Genomic DNA, 19,394 nt, shown 5'->3' on the forward strand with positions numbered 1-19,394 from the left:
CAATTAGAATAAATATCAAGAAAGTCTAGAATTACTTCAAACTACATTCAACTTGATTTGAAAGTGATCAGACCTTTTCTATCTATATCTTTAGTCCCGCGTAAGTCTAGGAACCCATTAAACTTACCTTACAGACGATGATGAACAGTCTTTGATGAGGATGGGAAAGTCGTTCACTTACCTGACAGGCGATGGTAAATTGTCTTTCGTGAGGCAGTCCCTCTTCATGTTCCATTTCGTACGATGGTGGTGGCCAACGGCGGGACATGCACATCTCCTGGAGCCAGCCGATGGGGTTCCCCATCACTTTATCATCGAAAGGTGATACCACTTGGTTGGTGCTATAAAATTATAAATTTTCAAGTTTAAAATTTTTATCATCTTCATTAAAATAAACCATTCGGTTCGAAGGGAAGTAAAAGAGACAGAATAATTCAATTTTAAAGAATCAACATTAAAAAAAGTATTTACCCAAAAAATATGTTGTCCAGTTGTATATTTCTTTTCTGTACTTTGTCTTTTAAGCAGTATTTCAAATTTGCCATTGATTATATATTAAAAAAATGTTTATGGTGACAAGAAAATTCAAATTACGTTTTAAAAAACAAGGATTAATATCTCCAACAAATAGAACCGTAACAGAGGATTTACAGTTACTAAGGCATCAATTTATTATTTTCAAATTTTGAAAGAGGCGGTTCTTATAGTCTGCACAGAATTACCACTATATTTAAAGCAAGTTCTTTCATATATTGTCAATTTGACGTTTATTGGGAATCCAAAAGTCAAGTTTATGGATAAATTAAATTTTAACTAAAACTATGGTTATTTATGTTGATTAATTTTTTTTTCTATGTCGCATGATAATCACTATAAATGGTAATGAATCGTTTATTTCAGAAACCCATCATCTGCCATGTGTCCAAATAGGTTTTTTCTAACATGGAATATTGAGTGCAGAAACCCGTAAATCGGCGTCACTTGACGTGTTTCTGCAGTAAATTTTTGTTGCATAACTGTTTTCATGTGTTTGTTTACGCCCTTATACAGTTAGTTGCTGTTTAGAGGTCATAGACGTAATATACTGTTGTGTTCATAGTTTTTGTAGTTTTACATTGTGTTTTATTATCGTTTTCTTTACGAAATGGATAGTAGAAGTTTTGAGGATGAACCTCAGCCTAAAAGGAAACGAGATATTGTCAATGAAGAGAAATATAAAAGAAATTTTATACTATATACATCCAAAGTGAAAGTTGAAGAATATACAAACTATAAAGGTAACATTGTTTTACAAAAATGTATTCCTGATGAGATTGTTTGTAAATGCAGTTTATCCATTGATAATGACGCAAAATAACAGATCTAGAATACTTTCTACTCAATCGATTGTAAAAACGAACAGGATTTATATTTGCAAACTTTGATTGAGGCTAAAGAAATTAAGCTTAGAACGAAAAAAGTAACATATTGCTTTGCAAGACACACTTCTTTTCATTACAATGTTAAGGACAATAGGGAATTTCTTTTTGTTTGAAAAAATTTATTTATGCAAATACACGTTGTTTCTCGTGATAGAGTTGCAAGACGAACTAGAGTTCAAAATAAAACAACCACTGACATGAGAGGCAAAAACCACAGCGGAAATGCCATCAAAGGTGACATTTGTGTTACTATCCATAACCACATTTCTCGTTTTGAAGTTAGAGAAACCCACTATGGGACCAAGATGAAACAATACTTAGATGTAGCAATCAGTATTGCAACAATGCATGAAATGTTGTAAATCGAACATCCTGAATCGAAAGATGAGTCAAACATAGTTTTTACTATTTCATAGAAAATTTCAGCTTATTATTTGGACGGCTACAGGTTGATGTATGCAGTGTAAGCATTTCAAATCCAAACTAAGAAACAAATGTTTAAGCGAGAACGTTAAACGTACCGTAGCAGCTGAGTAAATAGTTCACCTGCACAGAGCTAAGAAGTTTTATAAGAAACAATACATGACTAAAAACAAGGATGTATTTTGTTTTGACTACATGCAAAACCTTTCGCTACCAAACATTCCAGTACAGGAAGTATTTTACATACGTCAGCTCTGGCTGAATGTCTTTTGTGTTCATGATATGAAGACAAATAAAGCAAGCATGTATATTTATCATGAAGGTGAAGCCAAAAAATCACCAGAAGAGGTGTGCTCCATGTTATTGTACTATTTACAAAATAATGTTCCTGCTGAGTTCTTTTCAGTGATGGCCTGTCAGGGCAAATCAAAAACAATATTTTCTCATGAATCTGTGTGATAGGGGAATGTTTGAGTATGTGACCTATTACTTTCAAGTAAAGGGACATTCATTTCTAGCGTCTTGTGTGAAAATCGGACAGAGTGCACATCCCAGAACAGTATGAGGGAAATGATTATCAAATCAAGTAAATCAGCACGGTTTACTCTGCACAAAGTAACCAATGACATGATATATAGTTTTAATGGGTAGTGACTCCTTTATTATAAAAAAATGTAAACTCAGATAAAACACACGGAAGAGGTGTTCCCAAGCAAAACAAAATCCCTTTCAAAGTTTCGACAAACAAGAAATTCCAATAAAAAAACTCGTCAAGGTAAAGTTGTGGTTAAAGACTTTATTGATGGGTTTGTAACTTCGTCTACTTTGAAGAAATACAATGCTGTACCTGAACTCCCAGTAACGCTTGCCAACCCGTCTGAAGAAGAAGATTGATGACTTGAAAAAACTCATCAAATATATCACAGGGTATGAATCTTTTTACGACAACACTCTCCAGTGGTCTACTACAAAAGTGCAGTGTAATGTTGACATGGTGTATGAAGATGAGTAGTGCCATGAACAGACAAAAATTAATAAAAGTTGTTCATTAGTAAAACCTATGTTTTGTAATGTTTAAAATGATAAATTCAAGTTTATATTATTGAACATCCTACATAGTCTTTAAAAAATTAAATATTGTTAAAAAATAGCCATGATCACTAATTACTGCAGAAACACACAAGTTTTTTTAAGACAATAAAAAAACATACATCAAATTCAAAGGTCATTAGTTTTGAGAGAGTATTAAGTATTATGCCGATTAAAAGCAATAATGTGCAGTTAACGGGTTTAAAGATCAATGACATTCTGTTACTTACATATCAACAGCTCCAGGCGTTCCATTTGTTTGATTAGCCTGTTCAGGGGTGACTTTTCCAACCAAGAGATCTAACAAGTTCTTTGCAGCAGCGTGTTTGGCATCTTTCTTAGATCTTCCGGTACCGGTAGCAACAAGATCGTTGTTGAGAAATACACGGTAACGGAATATAGGTTCGTGAATAGCACCTTCTATTTGCACCAATTCATACTTTGGAGTGATTCCTCTACGACTCAATAATTCTTGGAGGACACTGACTGGAGTTTTACTAGGCATGGATGACATTTCTTGCGAATATAGCTTGTAAAGATAGTTATAACTATGTAGAAAATCAACTTTAACTTACTACAATGACAAAAATTATTAAATTTAAAATTCATTTTGACGAATTAACTGTAAGTAATCGTAGCGAAAATAAAATGCATCAATTCCGTATGACACCGGCAGTTATTTCTCTCTGACCTAAACGACAATTTTTAGTAACAAATCTTTTGATTACGCACTTATTTTATTCAGGGCGTCTAGTAAAAATTAAAATTCAAATTCCAGGTTGGTTTTTATATTTTCCTGGTTGAAATTTCGTGAATTTACTACAATTTTATGATGATGAATATTGATTTTAGAATATACAAGTATAATGGAAAAACCAAGTTATTTTTTCAATTTAACTAATTTTGCTCCACTACTGCAAGCTGTTCTTCGCGTTTAGTTAGGCAACCATAGATATGTGATCCCTTAAGAGTACAGTTACGAGGGAAGTTCAACATGTTACGATTGGATGATGCAATTTTAGTTTTGCTTTTGTATTCGGATAAGCTTATTTAAAAGCGGCATCAGTTGGCAAATACTATAAATGGATTTAAGGCTTGTAGAATAGAACCTTTCAATTCCGATATCTTTCCTGACCTAGATTTTATGACAGACAAGCCACTTGAAGCCGAAGAAAATCCTATAGTTCTACAATTTGTTGAAAATGTTTTATGTGAAAGTGCAAATCTAAATAACGCTCAGCCATATACCTGGAAAACAAAATCAAAATCTACCAAAAAACACCAACTAACACCTCTAATAACAACGGAACTGGACTTCCTCCATTACCTATAGCGGAAGTTCAGAATTAAAGTTAAAGAAAAAACGGCCTTCTTTAATAATTTTGACCTGGTTGGTTCACTCAAAATTACTGAAAATCACAGGTTTTTCAAAATCCCTGTCCTTTTCCCGGTTTGCTAGGCTTCTAGACACCCCGTTATTACTCTAAACTGAATCTTTTTTAAATTAGAGTAGTTTCAAACAAAACAAATATTAAAATTACCACCAGCTACTAATACGATCAAACGTTCGTTAAACAATACACAAATTATTAAATGTATAATTTTAAAAATATCAAATTGGAAAGACGTAATAACTTTAGATTATATTTGACGACTATCAAGAAGCAGCTTGAATTTTCGGATTAACTCATTTTATTCATCACAGCTTTGTTTTTAAAGGAGTTATTGTTATTGTCATAAACAAAAACAAGATTAGTATCATTAAAATTCCTTTGAATAGAGTGTGACTTGCCTTTGGGTTCTATTAAAAATAAATGGTTACAATATTACGTCATTTATTATTACAACTAATGAACTTCAAAGTTTCACTGCTCATGAATAATCTTACCAAAAAGGGGAAGAGAACTTTTTAATAATACTGTATACAGCCCTGGTTTTTATATTTTGATCGATTTAATGAAACAATATTTCAATCAAGCAAAACTTGTCGGTGTTAAAGATTCTTTGTTATTTTTTTATATAATTTTATTTCTTCCTCTAATTATTAGCTAATTCCACCCCCGCACACAAGGTAAGTGAGCGCCAAACGAAAGGATCCTCCTACTCTTTCCATTATCCTCCAAAGGATGGAGTGACACCATTTATAGTTGATTCAGCAGTTGTTTTCATGCTTTCCTATACTGTGTAATCTTTTCGGCATGATGTAGTCTCATATTTATTAAGGGTTCTGCCTCTTGGGCGATGGTCTTCTACTTTCCCTTCTATGATTAACTGTTCCATTGTTCCTGATCTTCTAGCTATATTTCCCATACATGCGGTTTATTCTGGTTAGCACCCGTGTACGTAGATCATTTTCTTATAATACGGATACGATGGTTCGATACCAACATTTCGAAAGCCTCTATTCGGTTTTTATCTGCTTTGTTTGAAGTCCATGTTTCTGCTGCTGTTTAAGTTGCAATGGGGAAGAGCATCAACTAGAGGGAGTCTCGTTGTTTTCGTGATAGATTTGTCTTTCCACATTTTATTTAAATTGGTAGTCGCTGATCTTGCCATAGTCAGAGGATGGCGTATTTTGCTTTTGCGTTTCCCAGTGTTTGTAATTAAGGAACCAATATAGTTAAAATTGTTTACCACTTCGTAGCCTGCAATTTCTGATGTTTGTGGAGAATTGTCTTGTTTATCAACTATCATAATTTTCGTTTTGGATTTATTTATTTATAAGCCATATTTTTCCCTGATAATAGACAGTCAGGTCATAATATCTGTTATAACTGGTATGGTTGACGCTATGATCAATGTGTTGTTGCGCAGGTTGCTGATCCTCTTTCCGCCAACTGATATTCCGTCTTGCCATTCATCTAGAACTTCTCTCATGACGTATTCGCTATAAACGTTAAATAAGGGAGGTGAAGGGATGCAACCCTGTCTATCTCATTGCGGCCATTCTGGAGGAGTAATAAACCCCGTTTATTCTGACTTTCGCGTTCGAAAAACGAAAGGATACCATCTCACAATTATCCACAGCCCCAGCCCCGTAGAGAAAAATTTTTACTATGTCAGCAGCATTCCTACAACACACAAAAAAGTCTATAGCTTCCATCCAATAAGACTACCGCAACGAGCTCGTCTCTCTTTCTCTACCAATCAAATAAAACTTCGCTCGACAGCCATTTGGAGAACGAATAAAAATATTTTGTTCGCTGTTCAAAAGCTCGTTGCTATTCAAAGCAAAGATTCTACCATACCACGACCACTAATACACAAGTAATTTTAGATACAGAAAATTCCATTTGCAACGAAAAAATTTTAGAAATAAACTGACAAAATTTAGCACTCCAAACGAACTAAATCACATTCTCGGCTCTTATATGTTATAAAAAAATTACCAATTTTGCTTCCTCGCTCAGGGACAAACGTTCAGTTTGTAAATTTCCATGTAATGGTCCATGTCCTTTACGATTCAGCCGCCTGGGATGGGGAGGGGCGTTTGATGAAGGCGGTTGGATTGGACCAGAAGTGTGTAGTAAAGTCATGCTTTGTTGATCCATTCGAAATTTCTGTTAAAAAAATAAAGTAGACTAAAATTCACAATTTTAACAAAATTTCAAGTCCATCATAGAGAGGATAACTAATTCCTAATTAATGAGCAATGCGGACACAAAAATTATAATTGTTTTCGAATAAATGTAAATACTATGTAGAATATTGACGAAAGTAAAATATTCTTACCTCCATTCTAACATATATTAAACTGACTACTACAATTAACCCTCACTCTATATGGCAGATGTTCTCTCTAAAAGCAGCCCCACTACCCTCAAACTTCATTTTACCTGCTTCCACTGGTTCTATTATACCAAAATGAAAAACTCAACAGAATTTAATAATCCATATATATTATGTTCTTTCTACACAAATAATTTTATAAATATATTTAAAATATACCAGATGTTTTATATCTACACTTTGACAAATATTATATACCTCACAGATTTATATTTTAGTTATCCTTGTGACTTCTGTTTATAAAAAACTCGTTTACTTTTGTTGTATAATAATTTCTCAAAATGGGTATGTTAATCCATGGATAATATAATTTTTGTTGATGTGACTAAAATACTTAATCATCTGCAGTCGATTCAATTTTGCTTTCAGCGATACATTCAAACTTATTTAAAATTAAATATAACTAAGAAATAATGTATTCAGTGGAATAATGAATAACTTAAAAAAGTATTGAAGATATCGTTACTTATTAAATTTATTTTACATACATATCTTTGAATGACATAATGGTTAAATCTAAAAAAAGATAAAAGGTTGGCAACTAAGTACTTTCGCTTTCTACTAATAGAGAGTCTTGCTTTATTTTTTTAATAACTTATGTTAGTGTGTTCTTAACCGTTTGTTACGTGATTCCAGTCAGAAAGCTGCTGAGGCTCACAAAGGAAAATGTGAGGTTTATGGTGCTGATTGCTTAACAGAGCGCACTTGTCAGAATTGGTATAAAAAATTGCGGGCTGGAGATTTTTCCCTCAAAGATGAGCAACGTTGTGGTCGGGCTACTGGAGTTATGACCAAATCAAAGTCATAATTGAAGAGGATCGTCATATAACTGTTCTAGAGTTATATGTATCGCACACAATTGAAAAACACTGAAAATGTCTTGGGCTTGTTAAGAAGCTTGATATTTGGGTACCTCACGAATAAAAAGAAATTCTTCTTCTTTATCGTAGGTTAGGACTTAGTCCTATGTTTGCATTAATGGTTGCCTAGCTGCAGCTGGAATTATAAAGACCAGAATTCTTACCATCTTGTAGATGGTCGGGATGTATTCGGTTTTTCTTCCTTTGCACACCTGTTATCTGACATTCTGTCCACGTGGTCTCTCCATTCTCTTCGTCGATTTCTCGCCCATCTCACTACATCCTGGATGTCACATATCTTCCTTATTTCATCATTTCTCTTGTGGTCGAATAATGTTTTTCCCGCTATTGATCTCAGCGTTCGTATTTCAGTAGTTCTTAAAGTCGCTTACTTATGGTGTTCTCTGCTCTGGTATCCAACACATATCTCATTACTAGTCTCACACAGGTCTTGTATATTATGACTTTGCTCCTGGTAGTCATATATTTATTCCGCCAAATAACCTCTCTCAGGTACCCTGATATTAATGACGCTTTTGTTGTTTAAGCTTAATCTTTCACTTCATTCTTTAGATTTCTATTACTTACCATGTTTGCTCCTATATATTTGAATGACATCACTTGTTCTACACTCTGATCGTATATTGCGAGTTTACATCTTCTCGGTTCTCTGGATACTGTAGAAGATTTGGTTGTCTACAGGGATATTTGCATATTAAAAGCTTTCGCTATTTGTACAAATCTATACAGTAGCCTTTGTAAGTTAGCTTCGTCTTCTGAGATAATCAGTGCGTCATCAGCATAACAAACTATTTTTATTTATTTGTTTCCCATCCGGTATCCTCTAACGGCTGAGGCTGTCTCCTTGTCTGATATCGGCAGTTACAGATATTCTACTGCTCGGTTTATTTTCCATTCTGATATATGTGTAATTATCGGTGTTCAAGTCTTCGATTACTTATATTATGTTGGGGTGAATCTTCCTTCTCTTCAGTAGATTTGTTACATCTCTCAATTATACCCTATCAAATTCTTGGGTGAGAGAAATTCATTAACATAAAGAATCAACATTTGCAATATAGACCTTAAACGAAATGAAAACAACTCTTTTTTGAAAAGAATCATCACTGGTGATGAAAAATTGGTCCTGTACAGTAACATAGTTCGAAAACGATCATTGAGCAAACAAGATGAACTGAAAAACAACAAAAATCTCAAGCTGTCAGTTTGGTGGGATTACAAAGGTGTTTCTGGAACTGCTTCCAATGAACCAAACGATCAATTCTGATGTTTACTGTCAACAATTGATGGAACTAGATAAAGCAATCAAAGAAGAACAGCCAGAATTGTCAAATCGGAAAGTTTTTAGTGTTCCACTATGATATTGCAAGGCCTCACACATCTTTGTCAACTCGTGGGAAACTATTAGAGCTTGACTGGAAAGTGATGTTACATCCCCCTACAGCCCTGATCTGGCACCATCTGATTACCATTTATTTCGAAGTTGGCAGAATTCTTTGATTTGTCAAACTTTCACAAATGACGATGACCTTCAATCGCATCTGGTTCAGTTTTTTGCTGATAAGGACTAGAAATTTTATGAGCGCGGAATAATGAAGCTGAGAGAAAGATGGCAAAAGGTCTTTGAGCAAAATGGAAAATATGGAATTGATTAAAAAATGTGTTTTATAGTACAAATCCGAAATTACTTGGTCGCCAACCCAAATTTACAAATACTACCATATTAAAAATAAATAATGTTCACTATCAATTTTGCAATAGTTATTTAAGATATAAGTGTCGTAAAGATTCATATTACGAAATGAGATGGGGAATTTGATAACCCATTGAATATCGAAATATGAATATAGTACATTATTTTACCTACTACCAATAATGTTAATTATTTACTCAAAATTAGTCAATATTCCTGAATTTAATGATATTAGAATCATGTAACAAGCAAGCGTTGCACTCATTGTTGATTTATTTTGCGAACTGTCAATTTTGACGCGTTCACTTCAGTTTGGTATAATTGTATCGACATGATACAGACTATGAAAGTGTGAATTCTGATATAGAAATTGCTGCAAATAACGCAATACAAACCCTAGTACCCGCAATAGATACGAAAAAGAATATGAGTGGTACACTTCAAAAAAAGTCCTTGATATATCGGAGAAAATTTTATTAGCTTATTTTGCTGGGAAAGCTGAAAAAGAAAATGCATCATCATTATGGACACATTATAGTATGCTGAGAACAATGATAATAAGTGAAGAAAAATGTTGACATAAGTAAATATTCACAGCTATTGGCTTTTTTGAAGCGGAAAAGTGTCGCTGAAGGATATGTAGAAACATCCTTAGAAAACAAAAAAATATAGCTATTCAAATAATGGGAGGAGAAATCATTTCTACAAAAAACTCAATTGAAATTGAAAACTAAAATTCTTCAATTACCTCCACGTCAGCTGGAATAAACATCAATAATTGTACAGGTGTTGTGTTTAATTATTATAATAAATGAGGTTTAATTTTGAAATAATGAGTTCATTCCACTAGTGCGGTAAAGTATCTCATTACGAAACTCATATTAGTATCATAATGTTTGATATTACATATTGGTAGTAGGTAAATAATCATAATCAATTCAAACTCTATTTAGTGCTATGCCGTGATTGGTCTTGCCCTCCAAAATTAGAAAATGCTGTTTTAAGGAAAACATAGTTAATGAAAAAATAACAGTATATAAACCTTAATTTTTCAAATGAATTATTTTTATTTCAAGAAGGGATGATGGGCATTTCTCTTATATGCAGCTCCACTTTTCAATCAGTAGGAAAGGTAGATCTTTCATTTAGTCAAATACATCAATTCAAAACAGAACGATATATATTCCATACAGTATATCATTTTGAATCGAAAAATCAAAACTGATAGGGCTCTTGAGTTGTTTGAATATTTCTTATTAATCTTTTGGAACATTATTAAAAAAATATTTTAGTTTATTCGACTATTTAAATAAAAACGGATCTAAAAGTATACACTAATTCACAACATCTAAAAACCATTTTAAAAAACTCATGAGAGTTGAAGGAGGGCGATATAATTTGGATAACCGATCAAAGTTATGAAGAATCTAGATGAGGGTCGCTCTTACATGGTAGCAGCAAATTATAAAAACAACTGTCGCAATAGTGTACTTTTAGTTCCATTGTTGTAACTGTATAGACATCTGTACTGTGATCATCAAGATGTGTATCTCATTTACCCAACTTTTCTAAATTGAGAAGCAATCAAACACAGTCTAATGCGTTTTTACTTACCAACAAATCTAATGCAACTAGCTATTGGTTATTAAGACTTGAGATTTTTGTTTAAAATCTAAAAAGTTTTGCTAAGGTATTGAAAGTTGTAAATTAGTGCAATTCTTTTAAAACCCATATATATTTAGTAGAATCGACAAAAAATACTGATGGCGTTGTTAGTTTTAAGATATTACTTGATAAACTATTCTTTATGTAAGGCTTTTATTCCTCCAGATCAAACAATTGCTTTATAAATTTGAGACAAACTTGTGTGCTTGAAATTTAATTACTTATTATCTTCTGAATAGTCATCTGGAAAATAGTTGCTAGACTATTTATAGCTGAAATATTCCATTGAAAAGAAAACGTGACTTGAAGAGAAAATTTTGTGAATTTGTTCATTACTATGATTACTCCATTTTTGTTGATAATAAAAGATTGTTATAGCCCTCCACGCAATTGAATTTTTTCTAATTTATTATTGAAAAAATATTTCATTTTTCTAACTTTCCTTAGCACTTCATTTATGAAAGACATGTACAAAAAATGAGAACATGTCCAAGTCCCCTTTCCAGAGGACAGATAGTTTCCTAATTATCAATATTTTTAGTACATATATTTAGTATCTGTTTTTACATGTTCGATAACTTTATAAAAAGTGTATTAGGCATTTGATCATAATTCAGAAATTTTAGATATAGTAAGTGAATAAGTACATTTAAAGTCAACTTAGTTTACTTGTGAAATTGGTCAATACACAATTTACAAGACCATGATCCTTCTGGTGGGTTTACCAAAGCAGGACTCAAACAATACATGTGATACCCTCTGTCACAATCATCACAAAACAGTAGCTGGTCATCGTTGTCCGAATTTCCGCAAACAGAGCAGCACTTACATTCTATGCATTGCCAACGGTATGTTTTAACAGAAATTTTCATGTTGTTGGTGAATTGTAAACAAGTTGGATGTCCGGATCTTCCACAATCAGAGCAGGATACTAATTCTTCTTGTATCCCTGTTTTCTTATTCTCTCTGGAATCACCTAAGCAAAAATCGCAGTAAGGGCTTGCCGGTTTTTTTGAAGATTCTGGAATAGAGGAAGTTACAGTATTTTCTAAAACTGATCCGCTCATGTCAGCACCAACTGTTCCCAAGTCTAGTGCTTTCTCTGGAATTAATACAGGCATTTGAGGATCTTCAAGTGGAGGAGATAATTCTTCAGGTAAATTTGGTGGTAAATTAGGTGGGGGTCCTTGATTTTGATTTAAAACAGCAGATAAAGATACTGGGGGCAAACCATGCGAGGGCGAGGGTCTTCCTCGTCTGAGGGGTGCACCAGGTGTTTGATTCAGAAAGGAAACATAACTATCTTGATAGACTTGCCCCAAATCATTCTTGTTGGATGTGGAGGCATCAGGTGCCACAGCAGAAAGTACTGAATTTCCTACTGGTGGGCTACCTGCAGGTTGTGGTGGTATGACTTGTGGATTGGGTACCATTTGAACATTAGAAAACCCCGAACTTATTGAAGCTCCACTGGTTAGAGTGGGAGGGGTAGGTGCAGTGCTGTCACGTGAATTTTCATCACTTGCGCCTTCTTTATGTGAATGGCCATAGTGATAAGTTAACCCTGGCCTTGTTTTGTATCTTGCACCACATAGTTCACATGCAAACGGCTTATCTGGATCTCCAGGTGTAGGTTCAAAATTGTGACTAGACTTCTTACGTCCTCTGCCACTTCCTTTTCGCCTATTGGGCGTACTTGGAGAATCAACGACCCCACGACCTCTACCCGCACCTCTTCTACCTCTTCTTCTTTTACTGTAACACTCTTCATAGTCTAAATCAGAATCTGGATCTGGTTCATCATAATTGTCCATTTCCAACATATCCGCTTCATCGTAGAACCATTCTTTTGGTACATCATCTTTAAGAAGTTGGCTGTCTTTACTATCGGTATCTTGTAAAGCAGGATTTTCTATTTGGGATATACTATGGATGTCACCATCAGATCCCTCTAACAGATGATCAGCTGCTCGAGAAAAAGCTCTTGCGTTCATTGTTAAATATTGGCTTTTTCGTTTGCGCCATCTTTGCCTGGGGTACGAGTATATTTGACCCGACAATAAACCAGGTATTCTTTGCCTTCTGTTGATATATAGAGATGAATGGTTTTGCGCCACACCAGTCTGGGTATCAATAAAAGGTAACCTTAATCTTCTTTCAATGCAAAGCCTTGTATTATAATTGCTAGAGTTTTCGATTGCCTCATTGTAGGCTGAATTATTGATAGAGTTTTCAATTTTTTCCGTAGTTGTTTTATTTAATAAGCTATTAGACTGCTCGGGACAAGATGCTGTTGTCACATTCGACATTTTGGAAATGAACCTACAACAATGTGAAAAGTTAAAAAATGCCAATTTAATCTTATCTTATAAAACCATAGGAGAGCTAACGATTTATTGCCCTTATATAAATGCTTGTTTGAGTCAATTGTTTTCTATTTTCGTTTTCTACCCCACTTATATAAAGCAGCCTCACGTCTTTCTGTTTTTATTTGGGACAAATCTTGTGTAATCAATTTTCTTTCACTTCTTGAGAACTGAGAATATTTTTTTAGATGGATAAATTCTTGACGAAAATTCTAAGTTTAAAGTGAATGTAGAGCAACTGCAGAGCTCCAGCATCCAAAAACTGCATTTAAAGTCTTCAATGTCTTCTTTGGCACTTTTAAATTCTAAAATTATTCTGAAAACAGCTGTACATGTGCTCATTTAATAAACAATACTATAAATAGTAGAAAATTTCTAGTTGTTTAAAATATCAAACTGCTGAAAACATGTTTTGTAGTCTAGATAGTAAAATGCATTGTAATATTACTAATACCATCAAAACAATTTGAGTAGCACTGTTTAATGAAATATGGATGCATGTTGTAGTATTTACATTTATTCAAAAACTAACAAATATTAGTAACAATAATTATATATTTTTGTGAATTTTTTTTAAACAAAGTTCAATATGAATTGGAATAAATGTCTCTAATCATCACAAACTTCTACATTTATTTAAAAGAGCCATCAATTTCATATGCATTTTTGTGATGTTTAACTAAGAACATACACAGGGAAAGGGACCATTGAATGTATGTATATGAACAAAATCTGCAATGAAATTTATTTTCAAATAAAAAAAGCTATATTAATATAATCATTAGAACATCAAAATATATGAACCGAATTTCTTTAGAAGTAATATTTGAACCCCCTAACTTGAAGTAAGTAAATTCATTACATAAACGCCAAACAGGCTAAGATAGCTCAATATTTTTTCAACTGTAGTATGAAGTTAGTTTAAGATATTAGCTTGCTTGATTTTATATGTGTGATTGGATCATGTAATAAATAGTTTAAATGTCATACATATATATATATATATATATATATATATATATATATATATATATATATATATATATATATATATGTAAAACTTTTGTAAATATCATTAATAAATATAAATTAGGGTCAAAATATATAAATCTCTATGGATATGTTTAAAATGTATTTGTGTACCTAGTAGATATATTGAAATACCAATTAATTCAGGTCTAAGTAGAATTGTACTGAGGTATATAAAATAATTCATCACAAGAATTGTTTGGTAAATAGTAATATAAATATCGAGATATTACACCAATAATAAGACTTAGAATTATTTGCCACATGCATTTTCTCTTATATTTTATATAATAAATATTTGAAACCCATTTATTGAGTTTCTTCTTTTTATCTCACATGTACAGGATGAAGATAAACATTTTGTTATTTATCATATATCATAAAACCAAAATAGTGTTTTAAAGCATTTGAGTTAAGGTGACATTACAAATAGTTTTAATGAACTTAAAGTTTGTATTATAATTTTTGTCTTATTAGATGGGGGTGGAGTAGAAAAATACATTAATTGTTTTTTATTGATATGTAATTTACTCAGTAAATGTTAATTAATATTTTGTGAAGTTGTGAATAGTTTTAGTTATAAAGACTTCACCTCCATTCGCCAAAATCAACAAAAAAGAACTTAATGATATACATTCAGTTCCAACCAATTTACAATATTTCCCAAAATATCCAGAAATATAGGAATTCACATAAGAAGGATTCAATTTCTATTTATGTGCTGTGTTGTGAGATTTTACTTAAGATACTTATGTTTGTAACTTTTGACTCTAATGGCAAAGATTCAATGAGAAATCGGTACTACATTTATTGATTAAATTTGGGATACATAATATTATTTTTTGATTAAAGTTTTATTAAAAACAAGACTTGTTTCAAGATAAGAACAATAATTCGTACTCTCCTTATGCTCATACAAATTATAAAATAACTTATCTACAACATTAATACCTCAAAAGTTTTCTGCTTTGGATAAAAATAATTTTAATAAGATTAAAATTATAATGAAATTCAGTTATATAGCCAGAAAGCTTTTTAAGAAATGACATATACAACAACATTGATATCTGTATTTTTTTCTTAATTTTTCTATATAAACTTTTCATAAGTTCACTAAATTTTGTCTTCTGACTGAACATGAGTAAAGAAATATTTGTTTAGGAAACTGATGAAAGTTAGTCAAATGAATGACCACATTACATAAGTTTCTTTAATATCTTCTTTCGAATTTGTTTTTTTTTCAAGATTTAAATTTATAACTACATTCAAGTGCTCTAAAAAAGCTTTCGATAAAATTGTATACACATTAACTTCTCTTTAAAATATGATTTAAATCTGTAAAGTTAGATGGCTTTCTTATTTTTTTCATAAATACATCAAATTCAACTATTAAAATTAACGCGAAACTCCCATTACCCTGTGTATGTTAAACTTGAAAAGTATACTGGATCTATTTCATTTACCAAGTGATCAATTTGTTGGAAATACTGTATTCTAATTTGATTTCATTAAATTTTATCATATGTGAATGTAAAATATTTCCAATAAAATCATACTCATCATATAGTGTGCAAATCATGTAAAAATCATTTTCCATTAGATTATCATACAACTATTTTGAATAGTAATTGAATTCAACCGATATAAAAGTAAATCTATTTTCTCAAACTCCTAAGTAGGATTGTCGGCATGTTGTAATTGTTGATATTACTTTGAAACTATTGAAGGAAATGGATTTTTGTCAAGTATTTCATAACAGTATAACCATCAAATTAAAGGAATTTTCCGCTGTCACTATTAAACTAACAGAAAAAATGCAAATATTATTTTGAATTGGGTTTGCTTATTTTAATGCAATGTGTAGGTAGTTATCGATACTTCAATCATATTTATATTAAAACAAATTCTCTTCACTACTATATTAGATGAAACATTTAGTTTAGTAATATTTAAAGTACGAATTAAAAAACTTGTTATGAAATTGCTTTCAAGGAATATCAACGCCGGTCGTTAGCGTTTAGATATTTTCATCCAATGAAAAAAAAATGTTAAACAAGTATGATTATACATTTTCATTGGCTACGAATAAATCTACAGGATGACAATGTATTTAATATGAAAACTACTTACCAACAAAAGGTTAAGAAATTCAAGCTGACCTGCCTGTATTTTACAAGCGTAATGGCGGATATCTTGTATTCGTAACCGCTTCGATTAATCGGTTTGACACGGAGTCTCATTCGTTCATCACAAATCAACAAATTGTAGACATGCGCAATCAATAAATAGTATCACTAGATAAAAATCCCATCGTTCAAAATTATGTGACTACTGTAGCGGAGGGCGTATTTATAAATTTATATATTTTATTTATTTTTTCCTATCAAATTTTAATTGGAAAATGGAATTCTCTCGTTCCAAGAAAAAGTAAGCATGGAAAGTACTATAATGTATTTTATTGCAACCACAAATCCTATAATTTTTGGTATTTCGTTTTTAATTCCATCTTTTTTTCGTATAAATATCTACAAAATTTTTTGAATTTATTTTGTTTAAATACCTTCTACATACTCCGCAAACTCATACACAATTTATTATAATATATTATTATTCAAGTCTTAAAGAACTAGACAGTTCGGAAAGCGGCGCAAAAACGGTATTTATGCATGTCTACCCACCGTATTAAGCACAGCGCTGGACTAAATGGAGCGAACTTCTCTAAATAATCACACTACTATTTTAGATCACCGGGACTATAGCGTGGGTCATGGTAAGTGATCGAAAGAGCGTACAGAGCACGCTTTATCTCCCAGATGCAATATAATACTGCAACAACGTGAATCGAGAGGAATGTGGATTATGGAATTGGTCGAATTACTTAGTTGTTTATCAAGGTCTTACGAGGCGATTGTGAAAATTTTTTTTGGTATATGTGATAGAAAATGTAGTTGTTTAAATGTTTATATGATTACAATTTTTTTTTAATTCTTAATGTTTTGAGAGGTCTGCATCACTGCAGCGCTTATGTACTAGCCGCTCTTGCTTTGAATGAATGGGAAGTTCTCATATAGGTATGAATAAAGGTACTGGCATAGTGCGCGACGAAAGCGAAGTCTGATGGTTGTATAAAATCATGATCGGCAGTCGGCAGTAGTATGACATATTTAAGATATATAATAAATAGTCTTAAGAAATAAATTAAAAGCTGAAATGCAAAACAAAACACTCATATCGTGTTTTTTAAGTTAAAAAAGTGATAAAAAGTTGTTAAGATGAACAAATAAATTAAAAAATGTTCATAAATAAAAATTGTTAAAATAGGTGATTATTGAGATGATTATTTGTAATGAAATACAAATATAAGGAATTAATAATTTAGATTGTTATTTGTAACTTAACAACCACCATTATGCACCATCCAAATTGCAGATTTTTACCTTGTAACGTACATTTAATTAGTTTCACTATTACTGACGTTTATATTAGCATCTAAACGCCACCATAACATAAATTTTAGATATGCCAAAAAGTCTAGAAGAAAAAAAAAATGTAGAGTGTAAAATTGTTCCAAACATCTTGATGTATTTGTAAGTGAAATCGAGATATTTATAATATACTAGCTGACCCGGCCACGCGTTGCTGTGGCTGAAGTTTTTGTTATATTACATTATAGTAAACAATCTAAGAGGAACGATAAAAGAACATCAGACACGGAGTCCACTATGCTTATTTACACAGATGGTATTTGAAAAAAAAAAAATGGTGATCTCCTTATTTGACTTTCTACTACTATAACCCTTTAGTACAATGAAATTATTTACGAACAAAGACGAAAATGTTGATGGTGGTATACAAATTCACTGGATTGAGATTTGAAGGGGAAGTACGTTGAACACAATTAATTAAAATGTTCTTACACTTGATATTAAGCAGAAATCAATACAAAATAAAAATTTATCAGATTTATTATTTCCATTTAATTTTATATTAAATAAGTATATTACAGTATAATACAGTAAATAACATGTGACGCTTAAACATCATGAATGAGGTAGGCAAGGCAGACAGTCTTAAACTTTTAAACATTAATGTCTCTTTTTTTGAATTATAAATACTTTCAATTTCAATTTAATTTAACACCAATCGGTGCACAATGTTTTTGGTTAACCTGTCTTTAGCTATCACAAATAGATTCGACGGTTTCCCAACACGTGAACACGCAACATATAGTTGCCCATGAGAAAAACATGGATTTTCCAAATCTAAACCACAAATGGACATTGTTTGACCTTGAGATTTATTTATAGACATGGCGAAAGCTAAACGAATTGGAAACTGTAGCCTTTTGAAGGGTATGGTAGAATCTGATGGTATCATCGGAATACGTGGCAGCAAAACCACTTTTCCTTTAAACTTCCCAGCCAAAATGGTTGCTTCAAGAATGTTACCGGTGATCTTTTTGATGACCAAACGCGTACCGTTACATAATTGAAGCGGATTCAAATTACGGAGGAGAATAATAGGGGAACCAATCTTTAATCGAAGATTATGTGGTGGCATTCCAGGTATATCTAATGAATTTAAAAATTCAATCGGAAAATTGCACATTGAAATAATAAGTGCTAAATAATAGAGATTAAATAAAAACAATAAAAAAAAATATTTGTACAACTATTGAAAAAGTGTAGGAAATTGTGTATCATTTTTTCATTGACATTTTAATTAAATTTTATAATTATGTGATAATACTTACATACATATATTCAAATTAAATTATAAAGTTTTGATCAATGAAGCACAAATAAGTAAAAAGCAGGATTAATTTCACTGTATTATCTTCATTATAATATGAATTCAATTAACATTTCAGTCTAAGTAACACGTGGCCGGCTATGCTAACACCAAAAATTTAAAAAGTGGAAATAATTGAATTATGCGGTATTTCGTTCACTACAAAATAAATTTAATTAATTTTATAGCGTCAACAACACGTGGTAATTATGCTGTGAAAATGTAGCTTATATGACACGTTCGTAGA

General features: G+C 31.9%; 2 protein-coding genes across 2 annotated transcripts in view; both read right to left on the reverse strand.

The window, feature by feature from the left end:
* The window catches only part of LOC130902438 (uncharacterized), a 28,597-nt gene extending 11,971 nt beyond the window's left edge, over positions 1-16,626 (reverse strand). Inside the window, exons 1-4 of the mRNA XM_057814582.1 lie at positions 16,487-16,626; positions 6,323-6,493; positions 3,164-3,462; positions 182-341 (exon numbers count right to left, since the gene is read on the reverse strand). Of these exons, the coding sequence (XP_057670565.1) occupies positions 182-341; positions 3,164-3,462; positions 6,323-6,484 (621 nt within the window). The 5' untranslated portion in view covers positions 6,485-6,493; positions 16,487-16,626. The remainder of the gene's footprint in view (positions 1-181; positions 342-3,163; positions 3,463-6,322; positions 6,494-16,486) is intronic.
* LOC130902439 (zinc finger protein ubi-d4 B-like) lies at positions 11,627-13,270 on the reverse strand. The gene has a single exon (XM_057814584.1). It carries the CDS (start codon positions 13,268-13,270, stop codon positions 11,627-11,629), a length of 1,644 nt encoding a protein of 547 aa, XP_057670567.1.
* Positions 16,627-19,394: the final 2,768 nt, after the last annotated feature.

This window comes from Diorhabda carinulata, chromosome X (assembly GCF_026250575.1).
Source record: "Diorhabda carinulata isolate Delta chromosome X, icDioCari1.1, whole genome shotgun sequence".
NCBI classification, from domain to species: Eukaryota; Metazoa; Arthropoda; class Insecta; order Coleoptera; family Chrysomelidae; genus Diorhabda; species Diorhabda carinulata.

Coding starts and splice junctions, on each gene's coding strand:
- LOC130902439 (XM_057814584.1), bottom strand. CDS start 13,270: ATGTCGAATGTGACAACAGCATCTTGTCCCGAGCAGTCTAATAGCTTA.